Below are 17,738 nucleotides of genomic sequence, written 5' to 3' on the forward strand. Positions count from 1 at the left end.
CAAGAGCAGTCCAAAGATTCTCTCAGAGGTAGTGAGTTGGCTCTGCCAGTGGGGAATATCAGCATTCCCATACTTGGACAGCTGGCTTCTCAGAGGCCAATCACCCGAAGAGGTCCAGTCGGCAATGTCCAGGTCATTAACACTATTCCAATCTCTGGACCCATGTTTCAGCCACAAGAAATCCATGCTAACTTCAGTACAGAGAATAGACTTTATAGAAGCTACTCTACACTCCAAACAGCAAGAGCTTACCTTCCCAAAGAGAGATTCTCCACCATATCCCATCTAATCTCAACATTACAATTCAGCCCACAAATAACCTAAGGATTTTCCTACAGATGTTGGGCCACATGTTGGACACCACATATGTGATTCCCCATGCAAGGATGCACCTCATTTGCCTCCAGACGTGACTAAGAGTAGTGTATACCCCAAACAGACAATCTTCTCCAGACACACGTCAGTGCCTCGGAAGGTGTTAGACTCTCTTATATGGTGGAAAGACTCTGTTTGAACCCCATTCATACATCCAGCATCTTTGAAGACCCTCATAACAGATGTGTGTGTTATGGTGGGAAGCTCACCTACAGGGAGACAAAGCACAGGGCAAATGATCAGCATAGGAATTGGCACTACATATCAATATCGTGGAGCTAAGAACAGTAGATATGCTTGCTAAATATCCTCCAGGCCATATGAGGTCACCCAATCAGAGTAATGCTGGACAACAGGGCAGTGATGTATTACATCAACCGCCAGGGTTCAGCAAGATCCCAATCCTTATGCACAGTGTCACTAAAGTTGTGGAACTGGTGCATTTCTCATCGGATAGAAATCAGAAGTCTATCTGCCAGGCCTCCACAATATAATTGCAAACTCCTTAAGCAGACACTTCTGCCAAAATCATAAACGGGAGCTCAAAAACTGTATCTTCCAGAGCACCTGCCTGACCTGAGGTATACCAGCATAGACCTCTTTGTCAACACAAACGCCGCAAAATGTTGTCTGTTTGGCTCTAAGGGAGGTTACGGTCACAACTCTCCTAAGGATGCCCTGATAACACCATGTCCCCGTACCCTTCTTTATGCTTATCCACCTATACCACTAGCCCTAAAGACCTCCCTCAAGCTGTGCTGAGGAGAAAAAGCTATCATCATAGCACCTGCTTGGCCAAGACAGGTGTGGTGCTCAAACCTCATCCACCTCTCAGGGTTAACACCCTTCAGGCTTCCTATCATGAAGGACCTCTTGACATAGAACTCAGGGACCTTCATCCTTCCCAACTCCTCCTCCCTGAATCTGAGAGCATGGCTTCTCAGTGGCTCCCAGCATGGAGTTAACCTTTTCAGGTAGAGTTCAGTCAGTTCTCTTATCTAGTAGAAAGCCCAATACTCTCAAGACTTATCTTCAAAAGTAGAAACACTTCCAATCCTGCTGCTCCCTCCCATCTTCTCAAGCCTTGGAAGTTCCATTTTCCAAGACCTTGGACTACCTATTGGAAATAAAAACAATGAGTCTCTAATGAGCTCTTTCAGGGTACATCTGACCATTCACTCATCCAGGGCTTTTCATCTCTGTCCACTCTACAGCAGTCAGATTTCTCAAGGGTCTATACAACCTCTTTCCTCCCATTTGATACCTGGCTCCCCAATGGGACCTCAGACTGTTTCTAATCATCCTAAGGAAACACCCCTTTTAACCAATGGCTACCTGCTCTCTCCAGACTTTGTTCCTAATTGCATCACCTCAGCAAGATGAATGGGGAAGCTGGGAGCACTCATGACTGACCTACCATACATCACCTTTTACAAAGACAAAGTTATACTAAGTCCCCTCCTCAGAATATAACATAACTAGGCGACTAACCTGTTAGTGTTCTACCCAAAATCTCATGCCTCCACAGATGAATCAAGTCTTCATTCACTGGAAGTCAGAAGGGCCCTTACCTTCTATCTGGATAGGACTAAAACCTTCTGGACCTCTCCCAAGCTATTTGTATTGTTTGCAGAAAGGATGAAGGGCCAACTGATTTCCACACAAAGGCTGTCTAAGTGGGTTTCAGGTTGCATCTTGACCTGCTGTGAAAATGCAGGTGTGCAGGGATGGTGTCCCTAGCCTCTGTTTGCCAGAAGCTGGGAATGGGTAACAAGAAATGGATCACTTGATGATTTTCTGTTCTTTCCCTCTGGGACACCTGGCATTGGCAGCTCTCAGAAGACAGGATACTCGGCTAGATGGACCTTTGGTCTGACCCAGTATGGCTGTTCTTATGCAGCCCCCTCACAGAATAACAGCACATTCGACTAGACCTCAGTTCATATCTATAAGTCTACTGAGGGACATTCCCATCATAGAAATCAGCAGGATTGCTACATGGTTTTCTATACATACATTTGTCAAGCATTAAACCATCTGACCAGCTTGCAGAGGTGACACCATCTTTAGTGATTCAGTCCTCCAAACTATCCTAGACTTTTCACCTCAGCACCCACCTCCTTGATGAGTTACTGCTTGAGAGACTCCTACGGTAGAGTACCTATAGGGACAAAACATCTCAAAGAACTCAAGTTACTGTAAGGTAAGTAACCTCTCCCTTAATAGGCGACAATCATCTGATCCTCCTGTGAAGCATAAACAGCAGCACAGAATGAACTCAATGAGTCTTAAAGGTTTGAGGAGAACCAGCGCTTGTCCTCTTATCACAGTGCCCTTTTGCTCTGGGGCTGCAGAAAGCCTTTTCTATTATCTTTGGAATTTGGCAGTAGGAAGTCTTACCCTTCCTAAAATCAGCTATTAAATAATCTGCTACTCCTCCCTGGTGCATCAACTAAAAACCCTTTTGTCCAACTTAATTTTTCTAATTACTAATACCACCTCTTTGGATGGCCCATAACAGTGCATTGGCTTTACTTCTGCCAGACTGATCAGATTTACCAACACTGGCAACTTTCGTTGAAATCAAAATTTTTCTTGCCATTCAAGTAGCAATAGGTGATGCAAAGAATAAATGCTGTTTAAGAAAGTAGGATGCTAATGAATGAAACGTATATTTCAAGAGATGCTTTATAGATTTAGTGTCATAGCAGAGGCTTCTTTTGTTGTTGCAAACTCCAGTGCAAGGAATGAATTCAAACTCTGTTACTAATTAATTATAATTTTTCCCCTTCCCAGACAGTGAAGCATTTAAGAACATTAGAATTTAAACCATTTGTGATATTTATAAAACCTCCATCACTTGAGCGTTTGAGAGAGACCAGAAAAAATGCCAAGATTATTTCAAGCAAAGATGAAAAAGTGGCTGCAAAACCCTTCACAGTAAGTATGTTTAGAATCTGTGAGAATATGCAGTTGTAACCACTAGGCAAACTAGGTGGCCGCCTAGGGTGACAAGATTTGGGGGCGCCAAAAAGCAGTGCCCCAAAATTTTTTTTAACACTATTGCTCCCGATGGGGGACGGGCCGCTCGCAGCCATGTTAGCACCTACCTCTGTGGGCGTCCTCTGCAACCGCGGGCCCCGCTGCCTCCCTCCGCCATGCCCCATATCACTGCCTGCCCGCGCCCCCCCCCCCCGCCGCCATCCCGGAGCTGCCTCCTCCCTGAGCCCCCAGGCTGCTGCGTCACTCCCTAGCCCACTCCTTCCAGCTCTGGCAGTCCCGGACCCCCTGCCGCAGCAGCGGCTGCTGCCCCCCAAGGGCTGCCAGCTGCAGATCGAGCGGGTGACATGAGCCCCCCTGCAGCTGGCCCTATTGACAGCAATGCAGTGGCAGGAGGGGAAGTGGGGGAAAGGAGGAGTAGACCATGGCCACCAGTCCACCTGTGGGGGTGGATCATGGCCCTGCCAGAGGACACAGGGTTAAAGATCTGCAAAAGTGTAACCATCCTCAGCACTTTCTAAGGCTTCATCCCCATCCATCTCTGCAGCCCGGTGGAGCAGGTAAATAGAGCATTTTGGGGGAAACTGAGGCAGAGAACAGGGACGTGACTTGCCTAAGGTCACCCGGGGAGTCATTGTCGGAGTCCTGCTTTGAACACAGGAGACTGAGACTCCTAGTTCTGCACTGGCTCAGACCATTAGACCAGAGGCCTTCAAGCCCTGAGCTCTGCACCTGCCCACACAAGGTATTAATCTGGGATTCAGGTGCAGCACACTGCAAGTTTTCAGTGAAGAAACATGGCTGTCTTGAGCCCTTATGGCTACAAGGAAAATCTTCCAAACGTGATGGGTGTATAACCAACACAGTTCTGTCTGCCTGAGTCTGCAGCCAGCCTGGGACAACAGCTCTAGGAAATGCACCAGTAACTGTTAAGTCTAATTACAACACCATCAGAGCCAGATTTTCATGTAACATAGGTGACCAATTGCGCGGTGCGCAATCACTGCAAGTGTGCGAGCAACTCAAATTAAGTGCAGCTGAACCCTGGGCAGGCTGCAGCACCCAAGAGATTTTTATTCTCCCACTGAATGACAGCAGATACACCAGTAACTTTACTAGGTAGAAGTTTAGTGACCACATTAGGGCCATATCCTCCCCACTCCCAGCATTGGGCCAACTGCCCCCATCAGTCTCCTGATTGCTTGTATTGTTATTGATGGGAGATCTGCTGTGGATTGAGGGGTGTATATGGCCCTGCCTTTGCAGGCTCAGTCCTGGCCCAGCATTCAAAATAAATTGCCCTGACTTTCAGAAGTACTGAGAACCTTGGAGTTCCCACAGACATCAGGGGAACCTCAGGTACTCAGCATCTCTGAAAATCAGGCCCAGAATGACACTGACACCTCAGCCCTGGGCCAGAGCTCTCTGAGTAAGGGGCTTCAGCAGTGATTGGCGTGGGGCAGAGTTAAGCAACCAGGATGGTCATGACAGAGGCTGGAACTCTGTCCTCGACTCACACCTGTGGGGAAGACAGGCCTTCGGATACCTCCTCCTGCCTGCATTGCACTTTCCAGCCCAGGAGCAAGGAACCATTTCATATCTTAGCGCTGAGGGGAGCTGAAGCCCAGAACGGGGAAGTAACTTGCCTGAAGTCATCCAGTGAGTTGGTGCCAGGGTGGAGAATAGAAGCCAGATCCCGACTCCCAGCTCTGTGTCTGATCCCCAAAACAGCCCTTTCTAGATCCATGGGGGACGGGGAGGAGAGGGACTCTAGCCATGTGCAGGAGATCCAAGGCCATTTATTTTCATTAAATATGTAGACTAAATAATGAAATTAATAAATTTTCAAGCCAAACATGTATTAATTCTAATGAACAATGCCACATTATGCAGTATTCATTTTTGAAAGTTTATAATAAGCAATGTTGTGGGGTTGGGGGCGCAAGGTAGACGTTTCGCCTAGGGCGCAAAATATCCTTGCACCAGCCCAGAGAATAGGTGAAGTAGTCAAGAGTTTTTGTAACTGTTTATCTTGAAGATGAGGTCGCTGAATTCCTTTAGAACTTAATGGAACTTGTGCCTCAAAACATTTAAGTGTGTGTATGTCTATGTATACATATTATTTGTTGTATTAATCGCATGCCCGGTCTCTCTAGTGCCATAAACCTAGTAGGGTGATTCATGGGCGCCGACTTATATGGGCTCCTGGGGCTTTAGCCCCAGGAATATTCACAGACAGGGGCACTGCTCCAGCAATATTTGGAGCTAGGTTTCTCCCCTGCTGTGCGCTGCCGGCAGCCCAGAGCCTTTTAAATCCCAGCCGCGGCAGGGAATCAGAGGGCTCTGGGCTGCCTGCCGCGGCGGGGAGCCCAGAGCCCTCTGATTCCCGGCCGCGGCTGGGATTTAAAAGGCTCTGGGCTGCCCGCGCAGCGGGGAGCCCAGAGCCCTCTGATTCCCAGCCGCGGCTGGGATTTAAAAGGCTCTGGGCTCCCCGCGGTTGCAGGCAGCCCAGAACCCTCTGATTCCCGGCCGCGGCTGGGATTTAAAAGGCTCTGGGCTGCCCGCCGCAGCAGGCAGCCCAGAGCCCTCTGATTCCCGGCCACGGCTGGGATTTAAAGGGCTCTGGGCTCCCCGCGGTTGCAGGCAGCCCAGAGTCCTTTAAATCCCAGCCGCGGCTGAGATTTAAAGGGCTCTGGGCTCCCCGCCGCAGCGGGAAGCCCAGAGCCCTCTGATTCCCGGCTGCGGCTGGGATTTAAAGGGCTCTGGGCTCCCCGCCGCAGCGGGAAGCCCAGAGCCCTCTGATTCCCGGCTGCGGCTGGGATTTAAAAGGCTCTGGGCTCCCCGCGGTTGCAGGCAGCCCAGAGCCCTCTGATTCCCAGCCGCGGCTGGGATTTAAAAGGCTCTGGGCTGCCCGCCGCAGCGGGGAGCCCAGAGCCCTCTGATTCCCAGCCGCGGCTGGGATTTAAAAGGCTTTGGGCTCCCCGCGGTTGCAGGCAGCCCAGAACCCTCTGATTCCCGGCCGCGGCTGGGATTTAAAAGGCTCTGGGCTGCCCGCCGCAGCAGGCAGCCCAGAGCCCTCTGATTCCCGGCCACGGCTGGGATTTAAAGGGCTCTGGGCTCCCCGCGGTTGCAGGCAGCCCAGAGTCCTTTAAATCCCAGCCTGCGGCTGAGATTTAAAGGGCTCTGGGCTCCCCGCCGCAGAGGGAAGCCCAGAGCCCTATGATTCCCAGCCGCGGGTGGGATTTAAAACTCTGGGCTCCCGCGGTTGCAGGCAGCCCAGAACCCTCTGATTCCCGGCCGCGGCTGGGATTTAAAAGGCTCTGGGCTGCCCGCCGCAGCAGGCAGCCCAGAGCCCTCTGATTCCCGGCCACGGCTGGGATTTAAAGGGCTCTGGGCTCCCCGCGGTTGCAGGCAGCCCAGAGACCTATAATTCCCGGCCGCGGCTGAGATTTAAAGGGCTCTGGGCTCCCCGCCGCAGCGGGAAGCCCAGAGCCCTCTGATTCCCGACTGCGGCTGGGATTTAAAGGGCTCTGGGCTCCCCGCCGCAGCGGGAAGCCCAGAGCCCTCTGATTCCCGGCTGCGGCTGGGATTTAAAAGGCTCTGGGCTGCCCGCCGCAGCGGGGAGCCCAGAGCCCTCTGATTTCCAGCCGCGGCTGGGATTTAAAAGGCTCTGGGCTCCCCGCGGTTGCAGGCAGCCCAGAACCCTCTGATTCCCGGCCGCGGCTGGGATTTAAAGGGCTCTGGGCTCCCCGCGGTTGCAGGCAGCCCTGATCCCTTTAAATCCCAGCCATGGCTGAGATTTAAAGGGCTCTGGGCTCCCCGCCGCAGCGGGCAGCGCAGAGCCCTCTGATTCCCGGCCGCGGCTGGGATTTAAGAGGCTCTGAGCTCCCCGCCGCGGCGGGCAACCCAGAGCCCTTTAAATCCCAGCAGCGGCTGAAATTTAAAGGGTTCTGGGCTCCCCGCCGCAGTGGGCAGCCCAGAGCCCTCTGATTCCCAGCCCCGGCTGGGATTTAAAAGGCTCTGGGCTCCCCGCGGTTGCAGGCAGCCCAGAGTCCTCTGACTCCCAGCCGGGGCTGGGATTTAAAGGGCTCTGGGATCCCCGCGGCTGCCAGCAGCCCAGAGCCCTTTGAATCCCAGCCTCTGTCCGCTGATTGCCCCCTCCCGAGACCCCTGCCCCTAACTGCCCCTTGGGACCTCAGCCCCTATCTAAGCCTCCCTTCTCCTTTTCCCCAACTGCCCCCTCCTGAGACCCCACCTTCCCCCAGGACCGCACCCCCTACCTGTCCCCTGATAAACCTCTTAGACTCCCATGCCTATCCAATTGCTGCCTGTCCCCTGACTGCCCCTTCGAACCTCTGCCCCATCCAAGCCCCCCCTGCTCCTTGTCCCTTGACTGCCCCCCGGAACTCCCTACCTCTTCTCCAACCCCCAAACCGCTTACTGTGCCACTCAGACCAGCATGTCTGGCTCCATGCAGCTCAGACAGTTGCTGCCATGCTCCCCATGGAGCCCACAGCCCTCTCCCACCCCCAGCACCTGCCTTCCAGATTTGAACACCTCAAAATTCAGGAGTGCTCAAGCTCGGTTTGGGCAGCTTTTACTTCATTTCTCCCAAATCAGTTTCCCCTGCAAGGTGCTAACTGAAGGTGTTGGAGAACAGAGAGATCAGGTGGCCTCCTAATGCCTGGAAAAGAGACAAAGGCCGGAGGAGGGAGTGTCAGTGCCTGTGCGGACTTCTGGGAAGTGCACGGTGTGGAAGGGAATGCTGTGATGCTTTGGAACATCTCCATACAAAGCCAGTCAGGACTCTGGGGGAGCCTCCTCTCTCGGAGCAGACTGTCTCCAGGGCAAGAAGCTTACACCTTCCTGGGTCTGACCTCGGAGCATTCAGCATGTCCTTCCACGTCATGCACTTTCCAAAGTGAGTCTGCCCAGGCTGGTCCTGGGGCAACCAGAGGTCGCTGCACCCCAACTCCGCAGTCAGATGTGACTCTCAGCCAGACAGTAAAACAGAAGGTTTATTAGATGACGGGAACACAGTTTAAACAGAGCTTGTTGGTACAGAAAACAGAACCCCTCTGTCAGGTCCATCTTGAGGGGTGGGGAGCCCAGAACCAAGTTCTGGGTCTCTCCCAATTTCCCCAGCCAGCTCCAAACTGACACTCCCTCCTCTGGCCTCTGTGTCTCTTCTGGACAAGGAGGCCACCTGATCTCTTTGTCCCCAACACCTTCAGTTGGCATCTTGCAGGGGAAACTGAGGCACCCACACAGTATTCAGAGAAAATATTAAGAACATTCCCACTTCATCACAACAGATGCAACAAAATATAATACTGTATATTGAAGTAGGCAAGTGCTGCTTCTGACTTTCCACTTTTAATTGACCCTTGTAATCTTGTGGCACTGACGCGTTGTAGCTTCATTTTATATCGGCTTACAGGGCGGGAGCGGGGGGGCACCACCATTTTGGGCCCCACCAAAAATTATACAAACCTGCCACCTATGGGGTGATTTAATTGCGTGATTCACTTTTGCAGAGCTACATTGGACTTTCTGAGCTTCTTATTTCATTTCATGTTATCGCAACTCAGGCAAAAAAATATTTTTTTTAGAGGAAATAATGCTATTGTCTTCAACATAAATAATACTGTTACAGTGTTAAGAAAAATCAGAAGGATTTTTTATGACGGTACATTGGGTTTTCTTTAATTTAGATATTACTGTGACCCAGAAATCTCTTGGTGCTAACTGGCAGAGGGCGGGGGGGTGGGGTGCATAGCATTTTACAGGGGTCAGATGTATGCATATTAAGTGTACCAAAGGGTGGCATGTAAGATCTCTACCAAGAGCCCACTAGTTGTCATAATCATTGCAAAATGTAGGTATGGACTGTGTTTAAGGAATTAGGAATCTGTACTTAAAATTATGTTCTTAAGGTACGTGAGTTAAGGCAAGTCACCAGAAAGTGATAAATATGCTCCTGTCAGGTAGGAGGGGAGAGATGCTTATCTCTCTCTGGCTGGTCATATGTGTGTTGTCTGCTTCACAATCTAGGTTTATCTACAGACTGAGCCCAATACTAATCAAGAGATTGTAAAAAATTGACAAGAAAGAGGCACCCAGGAAAAAAACAACCAGCAGGGGCATCTGTCTATGAGAAAAGATAACAGATTGGAGTGGGGGGGGGGTATAATGGGGGGTACAGAGAGACACTCAGGGTCTTTTCCACTGAGAAGGCAATCTGACTGTGACTTGTCTCATGAATGGAAAATCATAGCCAGACCTGGCTGTAATATGCTGGTAGGATTTTGGATGAGCTTTTGTTCTACAAGACATGACAGTAACTAGTTCAATAAGTCTAGGTTCTGGAGTTCATGTTATATCATTGGGCTGTCTTTGTTAAATATACGTTTGCTTGTTGTCACCATAAACATATGCAAGTGCTGCATGTTAAGTGGAGCTGTGATCTTAAGGTGGGGGAAGTACTGTTCCTTTGGAAGCAGCAAATCTCTAAATTCTGAGTGTGTCTAGTGGACCAGGAGCTGGACACTCTAGGCAGTGGTTCTCAAACTATTGTGCTGGTGACCCCTTTCACATACCAAGGCCTCTGAGTGCGACCCCCCTTATAAATTAAAAACACTTTTTAATATATTTAACACTGTTATAAATGCTGGAGGCAAAGCAGGGTTTAGGGTGGAGGCTGACAGCTTGCGACCCCCCCATGTAATAACCTCAGGACTCCCTGAGGGGTCCCAACCCCCAGTTTGAGAACCCCGGCTCTAGGGGGATGCTCGGGGGTTGGTGTGTGCCTATCTCTAATCTGCAGAGGGACAACAGAGCCTGGGCACAGTGGGAGTGCTTGTGTTTCCCACGGCCAGTGGAGTTAGGGAGCTGACCCCCAGCAAGCACAGACAAGGCCTCCTCATACTAAGGGCAAGTGATAGCGAGATGCCTGACGACCCTGGGGTACCTTGGGAACAGTTACAGTTACTATTATTTTTTAATTTTGTTTAAAAAATAATAATCCAAACAAACCAAACAAAAACAAACCCTCTACACGTGTATGTATAGAGAAAAATAGAAAACATGTTGGAGGTACATTTGAAAAAGTAAAGCCCATGCTCTAATAAATCCCTTGCTAATAGCAACTGGAGACTTATGTAATGCAGTTGTTAGTGCACCATTAATGTGAACAGCTAAAAACATTTTTCCACTGGCATTCCTACCACAGAAATGTCTCTGTAATTATCAATTAGGGGCTTAATACACTGCTATAAGGGAAAGGGGAAAGAATTGCCTTGTCAGACCAAACCTAGTTGTGAAAATAGTCACAGAGAATTAATTTGAAATGATGGTTTCTGAAAAGTTCATGGTCAGTGACACAGTTTCCATCTACTGGCTTAACTGAATATATGAAATAAACGGAATATATGAAATTAACTAAAACAGTCCATGAGGATTTGCATTTGACACAGATGTGAATTGATTCAATTGTACTTTTGACTGACTTCTTATATTGACTTTCCTAGGAAGAAGATTTTCAAGAAATGATTAAATCTGCCCAGATGATGGAAAGCCAATACGGCCATCTCTTTGACAAAGTTATAGTCAACGATGACCTCACTACAGCTTACAATGAGTTGAAAACAACATTTGACAAATTGGAAACAGAGACCTTTTGGGTCCCAGTCAGCTGGTTGCATTCATAACACTATATATAAGAAATATAAATGATGATAGTTCATAATCTTTTTAATAAAGTGCATGGTTGGAACTCAATTAGTTGCCATTTAATTGGTGTGAGGGTTTTCTAACTTTGGCAAACTGACATGTAGTTAAGGACTTGGTGTAATTGGAATGCAGGTCTTCTTTTTCTGTATCTTAAACCATCCTGTTCAGAATTCGGGGACAATAAAATCACATTGAATCCAAGTCTTATCAGATGCAATATACTGAGCTAGTAATGCACCCAAAACTACTAGACGCCTTGTTACTGTTTACATATAAATCTCCCAGTTGAGTTTTGTTAATGGAGGGGTAGCACAGATATTAATTAATATTGAATGCTGTGGTGGTCTCAAACATAGCTACTGTCATATAAAGTTGCACATGAGCACTTGGAGGTTATCAGTACTTTAACTAAGAGCACTTAAGAGAACTAAAACAGGCAAAAATGGCAAATATTTCTCTGGTTAAGAAAGACATTAAGAGTTTTAACTGGGTTAAGTATCAAGAGGGGTCGTTTTACTTTCCTAAAAGTGTGAGCTTCATCTGATGTGTACAGAGTGATCCTAGTGTTCATTTGTATTTAAATGTTTTACCAAAAGAGAGAAATGAAGCATTCAGTGGCTTACTTGTAAAATACGCTGTAAAATAACTACAGTCTTCTGCGGCTACTGTTTTGCTGTGAGTATGCAGGTCTTGAAACTCTTTGCGTGCATGCTTTGCGGCACAACAACTTGGGAATATTTATCTAAATAAGGGAAAATATAGGTTATTTAAATGTATATAATTTAAAAAATCTTTCTTTGTGAGTTAATCTTCTATAAGATCAGAGGTATATTGGCATGAATAGCTGTGTAGTAGTAAGGGTTTGTGGGGGATTTGTTTTTTTGTTTTTGTTTTTACTTTAAATCACTTCAGACATTTCTAGTGTTCTTTAAAATACTTTTAACTTATTAGCAGATAATTATTAGGGGAAATCTTTGAGATTTGAGTAAGCAGTTGCAGTGCATGAATTGCTTTTATTAAAAATACATAGCAATATTTGTTTTGAATAATATGTAACGTCAAAATGCATTGTTTTAGATTTGAAAGCTTTTCTTTGCGTTTAAACTTGTAAGCTTCACTACAAAGAAAATTATTCACCTCTAACACTGCCCAGATACATCTGAAACCTCAGATAGCTTTCTGTGTAATAGAATAAGCAAATATATGGTAAATCATGTATATTTAACGTAGGTAACCTCGCATTTTTCTTGATTTACTACTGATATGCCGCAAGTGAGTACACACGTAATGAAAGAGTAAAGCATGTGTATTAATTGTGCAAGTGAATTTGTAATATAGGTGCAGTGTGTGGATGAACTTGCTAACTTAGATCATCACATCTGTAGCATTCAAACAGGAAGCACAGTTGTTTTATGTTAGCATAAAGAAAGAAGAACTCAGTGAAACTTATATTTATGAAAGGGTTGAAAAAGGATATTAAGTTTTTGAATTTCTCATCAGTGTGATCATTTCTAAATAACAGATTAGTAGGTGCCTGTAATTAGAAACACTGTGTTTGTAAATTAAATCAACATTCCATGTAAATATTTTAGTTTATATGCTGATAAAGCCATCAGCTCTGGGCAGTTGTATCCTAAATGCATATTTAGCCTTGGGCTCATTGAATTTGGTTTAAAATTAGATGAAACAATTGAAATACAGCAACAACAAAAAATTAGGAGTTTTTGAATGTTTGTACTGGAATTATTGACATATATTATATCTCGCTATTGACACTATTGACGCTATTGACACGTATCCTGTAGTTGAACAGCCTAATGTAACTTCAAACATATCTGTCAGATTTCACTATTTTTTCTGGTGGACTTAAGGTTATTTGTAACATAAATAACATCTCAGTGATTTATATTAATTGCATGAAAATCACAGTCATAGTGTGGGCTGGAGAAATGTTCTCTATTTTTTAATTATTCAAAATATAATTATTTATACAGAGAATGTTCTTCAGCAAATCACTGGAGGCTACACCTGCAAGATGCTGAGTGCCCTCACTTTCTTTTGCAGACAGCTGCAGCTGAGGGTGCTCTGCACTTCTCAGGGTCTGGTCCTTTTATACCAGGGGAGAGTCAGTCTTATTAAACAATATGCTAATACTGCTAGTAAACTGTCATGTATCAGACCACTATTGTACTATATCTTTTAAATAAGGGAACTGTTTTTCCCTTTGGGAAACAGACCCTGTAATGGTCTGAAAACCCTGTTAGAAACAGAGGGATTCTGGCTGCCCTGCAGGCTTGTTGCCGGCACTGTGATGTCCTTTTGAAACAATTTTAAGACTTATTCCCATGTTGGTGGGGTCTAGGAGGGCCTCATACAATATTCTTACCATGTGGGGTGATAGACTGAAAGCTCCACAACACTTTGTTCCTTTTTCAGAGAGACTTGCTTTCTGATCCTCTGTGAGGCAAAGGCAATATTTAAAACAGGGTGGTCACATACCTATTTCCTAGCAAGAAGTTAATTTAATTGTCCTGGTGGTGAGAAAACAAGGACAAATGAAACCATGTATACACACAGCAAACAAAAGGAATAAAGTGTGGGGGAATCTTTAAGCTCCTAGAAATAAGTTTGTAATGAGTTATTAGAAAGGAGAATGGGACAGCCCATTCCAGTAAATCTTTCTTTAAAAACTAGCATTATTGCAGTGTGTTCTCACCAAGAAAAATAGAGGCTGCTATATATGGTACTAGGTCAAGACAAAAAATGTTTTAGCTTGTCAGTTTTATTAATTGGACAAGAGCGTGCCCATTTTACTGAATTACAAACCCACTTCTTGATAAACTTCCTCCATTACAATAAAAATAATGTATGTTTCTGACTTATAAGGTTTTATGGATAAAAGTGACAAAACATGTCTTAAATATTATGCATATTCAATTTGTGCTGTTTGGTTTTTAGATAATTGAATGTTTTTACATCCAAGTACAGATATTTTTATTGTATTTTTGCTGTTTTCCATAGTAAAACAAATGTTAACATTTTATACTATTGTATCCAGCTCTATACTTGAAGTTGCTATCAATTCATACATTGATGTTATGCCTGAAATCTCATTTTACCTTCTTATGCAGAACAATAAATTATTGATATAATCGATCATTGAATATGGGTGGGTTTTTTTAAACCTGAACAGGATAGTTTACAGTGTAACTCATAAGAATGACTTAAACGATAAAACGTTTATCTCATAATCTGTCTCTTATAGCTCTTCATCCTACATGCAACCATTAAAACAATAACTTTTAAATGAATACCATGGAAAAAGGACTAAAACCCTTCATTTATCAATGTTGTTGACATTTTCTCTCAACAGACTTTTTCCCCTCCTTGCCCCTTCCCAAAAATGTACTCTCCTCTTTCGGACAGTAAAAGTAGGAAGGAAGTACAGCATAAGGACAATGGGCCAAATGCAGAGGTGGTATGCAAGGTGTGATACAGGTAAGGTGCACACCAGTACTAGGTATAATAGAGTCTAAGTGAGTGTCAAAGCTGGTGTCCTTTTCATGCTGTAATATGGGGATGTATAAAGAGAAGAGTGTAGAAGGAAAAGCAACTAACAGGAAGGTATAAGTTTAATTAAGCCATATCATTGCTTACTTCAACATACATCTTACTGCTGGCCCTTGGCATTTAAATAGTCCAAGTTTAGACTGAGTTACAGTGGCAGGTAATTTATATCACCTTACATGTCACTGAGATTCATAGTTTAAATAAAATCTAAAATATAGTTTTGAAATCCCAACTACTATAGTGATTTCTCAGGAGCAACGAGATAGATTTTTGTCTATTTCAATGTTGAAAGTTTTTTGTACTTGCTAGTTGACTGGTTTACTTTCTAGCATCCAAGATCGATAGTAATGTTATTGCAACAGGAGCTCTGATTGAAAAACAGCTGAAAATAGATTGAAGAAATACATTCTTTTCTTTAAGAGGATACCTTATAAGTTTCCAGATTATATAATTTAAATGTTTTTTTTTAAATTAGATTTTTATGTCTTGTTACATTAAATAGCACAGTACAAGTGAGACAGAATGGAGTTGTGGAAAAGTGAATACTTCTTTTTAACAAGGATCTGCATCTGAGAAAACAGCCATACTGATTACTTATTATAACCAAATTACAAACCAGATTGGTTTCTCTGAAAATTGCATGGAATGATTTAGGTTTCTATAACATTTTGAGTTGCTGATTATTTAGCATTTTTTTAAAAGTGGGTAAATGCTGACTTAATATTGATGTTTGCTGTTACCCTTCTTACAGAGATATACCTAACATTTTTTCAGAAATTAAGTTAGAATGACTCAGAAGTTGCAAAATGTACAATTTCAATACTGTGAATATTCAAAAACAAAAACAATAGCTTCAGGACTTTCAAGAATCCCCAGCTAACATAACTAGATTTTGAAAACTTCTTGATAAGATTCCAAAATCAGTTCAAAGAGAAATAGATCTTATTACCTTTCTTCTTTTCAGTGTCCACGTTGATCATCAAGAACTGAATAGTATAATACAAAGAAAAACAAAGTGGGTTATGATTGCCTTTAAGCAATTAACTTTAGATTCACACTTCAACAAAAGCATTACAGAACTTTCTACGATATCATACAGACAAAGGATTATGGAAGTGTGGAATTTTAATGGATTATGTATTTGCTTTAAAGAATCCAGGATGTAGGGGGCAGAGTAAATCAGAAGGAAAGTTAAGGATCAAAATATTTTGGATTGCTCATGAAACCTTGCAGATTCTATTCCACGTTCTGATTTGGTGTATGTTTTTGTGTTTGTAGATCACTACACAACAGTACTAGTGAGTATCAGGATCAGGACCCACATTTATAGGAGACACATTTATATGAAAACGCACATACCTGAAATGTATGGTAGACTCTTTATCATGTATAGAAAACCGTTCATCCATAAATTTCCCAAAGCACTTCTCAAGCTGTTTATGGCTAATGCATCATTATTATATTATTTGTATTACCAGGACCTCATTGTGTTAGGTGCTGTAGAAACACAACGAAAAGGCATTCCCTGCCCCAAAGAGCTTACAGGCTAAGTATAGAACACGAGACACACACAGATATAAATTGATAAGAGTGTGCAAGGAAATACACTGTATTGGTCAACACATTAGAAGTGATAACACAGTTGCAGTCAAATCATTTTCAAATGTTTTGTAGGCATTTGTAGACAAAGGAGAGTTGTAAGGAGGGATTTGAAGGCAGAAAATGAGGTAATTTTGCCAGTGTTTACAAGGAGCCTTCTCCTAATCGTGAGGAGCAGCATAAAAGAAAGTGTGAAGGTGCTTGTTTGAAAACTTCAACAGTGGGCAATGGAGGCTGGCATCATGGGCCAATTGGAGGCAGGAGTCAACATCTTGAAAGCAAGTGAGAGATGATAGGTTGGGTGGGGATATTTCATAAAAGATCTTGAAAGTGAAGACAAGTCTCTTAATGTTTGATAAGATAGAGAAGGGTGAGCCAGTGGAGGGATTCAAAGAGAGGGGGTCGTATGATCAAAGCAACAAGCTAGGAAAATGATCTTTGCAGCAGCGTTCTGACTGGATAGGAGTAGGGCTCCGTGGTTGTCACTGAGGTCACGGAAGTCATGGATTCCATGACTTCCTGCGACCTCGGTGACTTCTGCAGCGGACAGTGTGCTGAGGCCAGGGCCACCCGAGAAGCTAGCTCTGGGGCCAGCTGCTCAGGCAGCACTGCTGGACCGACTCTGCTGCCAGCCGCTTGGACCGCTGTGCAGCTAGCCACTGCTCTTGCAGCCTGGGGACCATCCAAGCAACAGCAGCTGGCCCCCCGGGCTTCCCCCGACAGCTGGTGCTGTGTGTTGCCCCCCTTCTCCCACCCCGGTTCAATCTGGGTATTTATGATATAAGTTATGGACAGGTTACAGGCCGTGATTTATTGTTTCTTGCCCGTGACCTGTCCATGACTTTCACTAAAAATACCTGTGATTAAATCATTGCCTTAGATACGAGTGGTGCAAGACTGAATTTGTTGAGGACATTGCAATAATTGAGATGTCAGGTGATGGGACCCTGGGCAAGAGTTTTCGCTGTGTAGGTAGACAGGAAAGGCCATATTTTACAGATGTTATGCAGAAATAATCTGCAAGATTTAGATGTAGCCTGGATGTGAGGACCTAGAGAGAGGCCTGAGTGAAAGATGATACCCAGGTTGTGGGCCTAAGTGATAGACAGGATAGTGATGGTGTCTTAAAACACAGCCAAAATGCAAGATGGAATGCAGCTGCCATGCATCAGCCAACAGAGGGAAAGTAGAGAAAAACATTGCCAGTAACAAATGTTTATGTCCTGTTATATGAAGATAAATGTATAGTTTTTTAAAAAATGTATTAAGGGAGGTAGAGCTAAGGGTTATCTGCATGGAAAACCCTTGCATCCCCTCTGCTCCTGGTCCCATTGAAATTACCCAGTTTGTACATGTAGGATCCCTGCTCTTGTGAGAAGTGCAACAAGAACTTTAGTGATCAGAAATAGTAAAGTCTGAAAGTACCTTTTGCAGCATTAGCTACTCTTGGAACCATTAAGGTG

General features: G+C 44.8%; 1 protein-coding gene across 10 annotated transcripts in view; it reads left to right on the top strand.

Moving 5' to 3' along the window:
* Nucleotides 1-14,230, top strand: part of MPP7 (membrane palmitoylated protein 7) — a 300,103-nt gene extending 285,873 nt beyond the window's left edge. For 6 of the 10 annotated variants that reach the window (XM_039523983.1, XM_039523984.1, XM_039523982.1 and 3 more), the window contains 2 exons: nucleotides 3,172-3,315; nucleotides 10,905-14,229. In XM_039523983.1, the coding sequence (XP_039379917.1) occupies nucleotides 3,172-3,315; nucleotides 10,905-11,084 (324 nt within the window). In that variant the 3' untranslated portion in view covers nucleotides 11,085-14,229. Of the gene's footprint in view, nucleotides 1-3,171; nucleotides 3,316-10,904 lie in introns of those variants that run through there. The other 4 variants (XM_039523991.1, XM_039523987.1, XM_039523989.1 and 1 more) reach the window with 2 other exon arrangements.
* The last annotated feature ends 3,508 nt before the right edge of the window (nucleotides 14,231-17,738 follow it).

The sequence above is a fragment of the Mauremys reevesii genome, linkage group 2 (genome assembly GCF_016161935.1).
Source record: "Mauremys reevesii isolate NIE-2019 linkage group 2, ASM1616193v1, whole genome shotgun sequence".
Taxonomy (NCBI): Eukaryota; Metazoa; Chordata; order Testudines; family Geoemydidae; genus Mauremys; species Mauremys reevesii.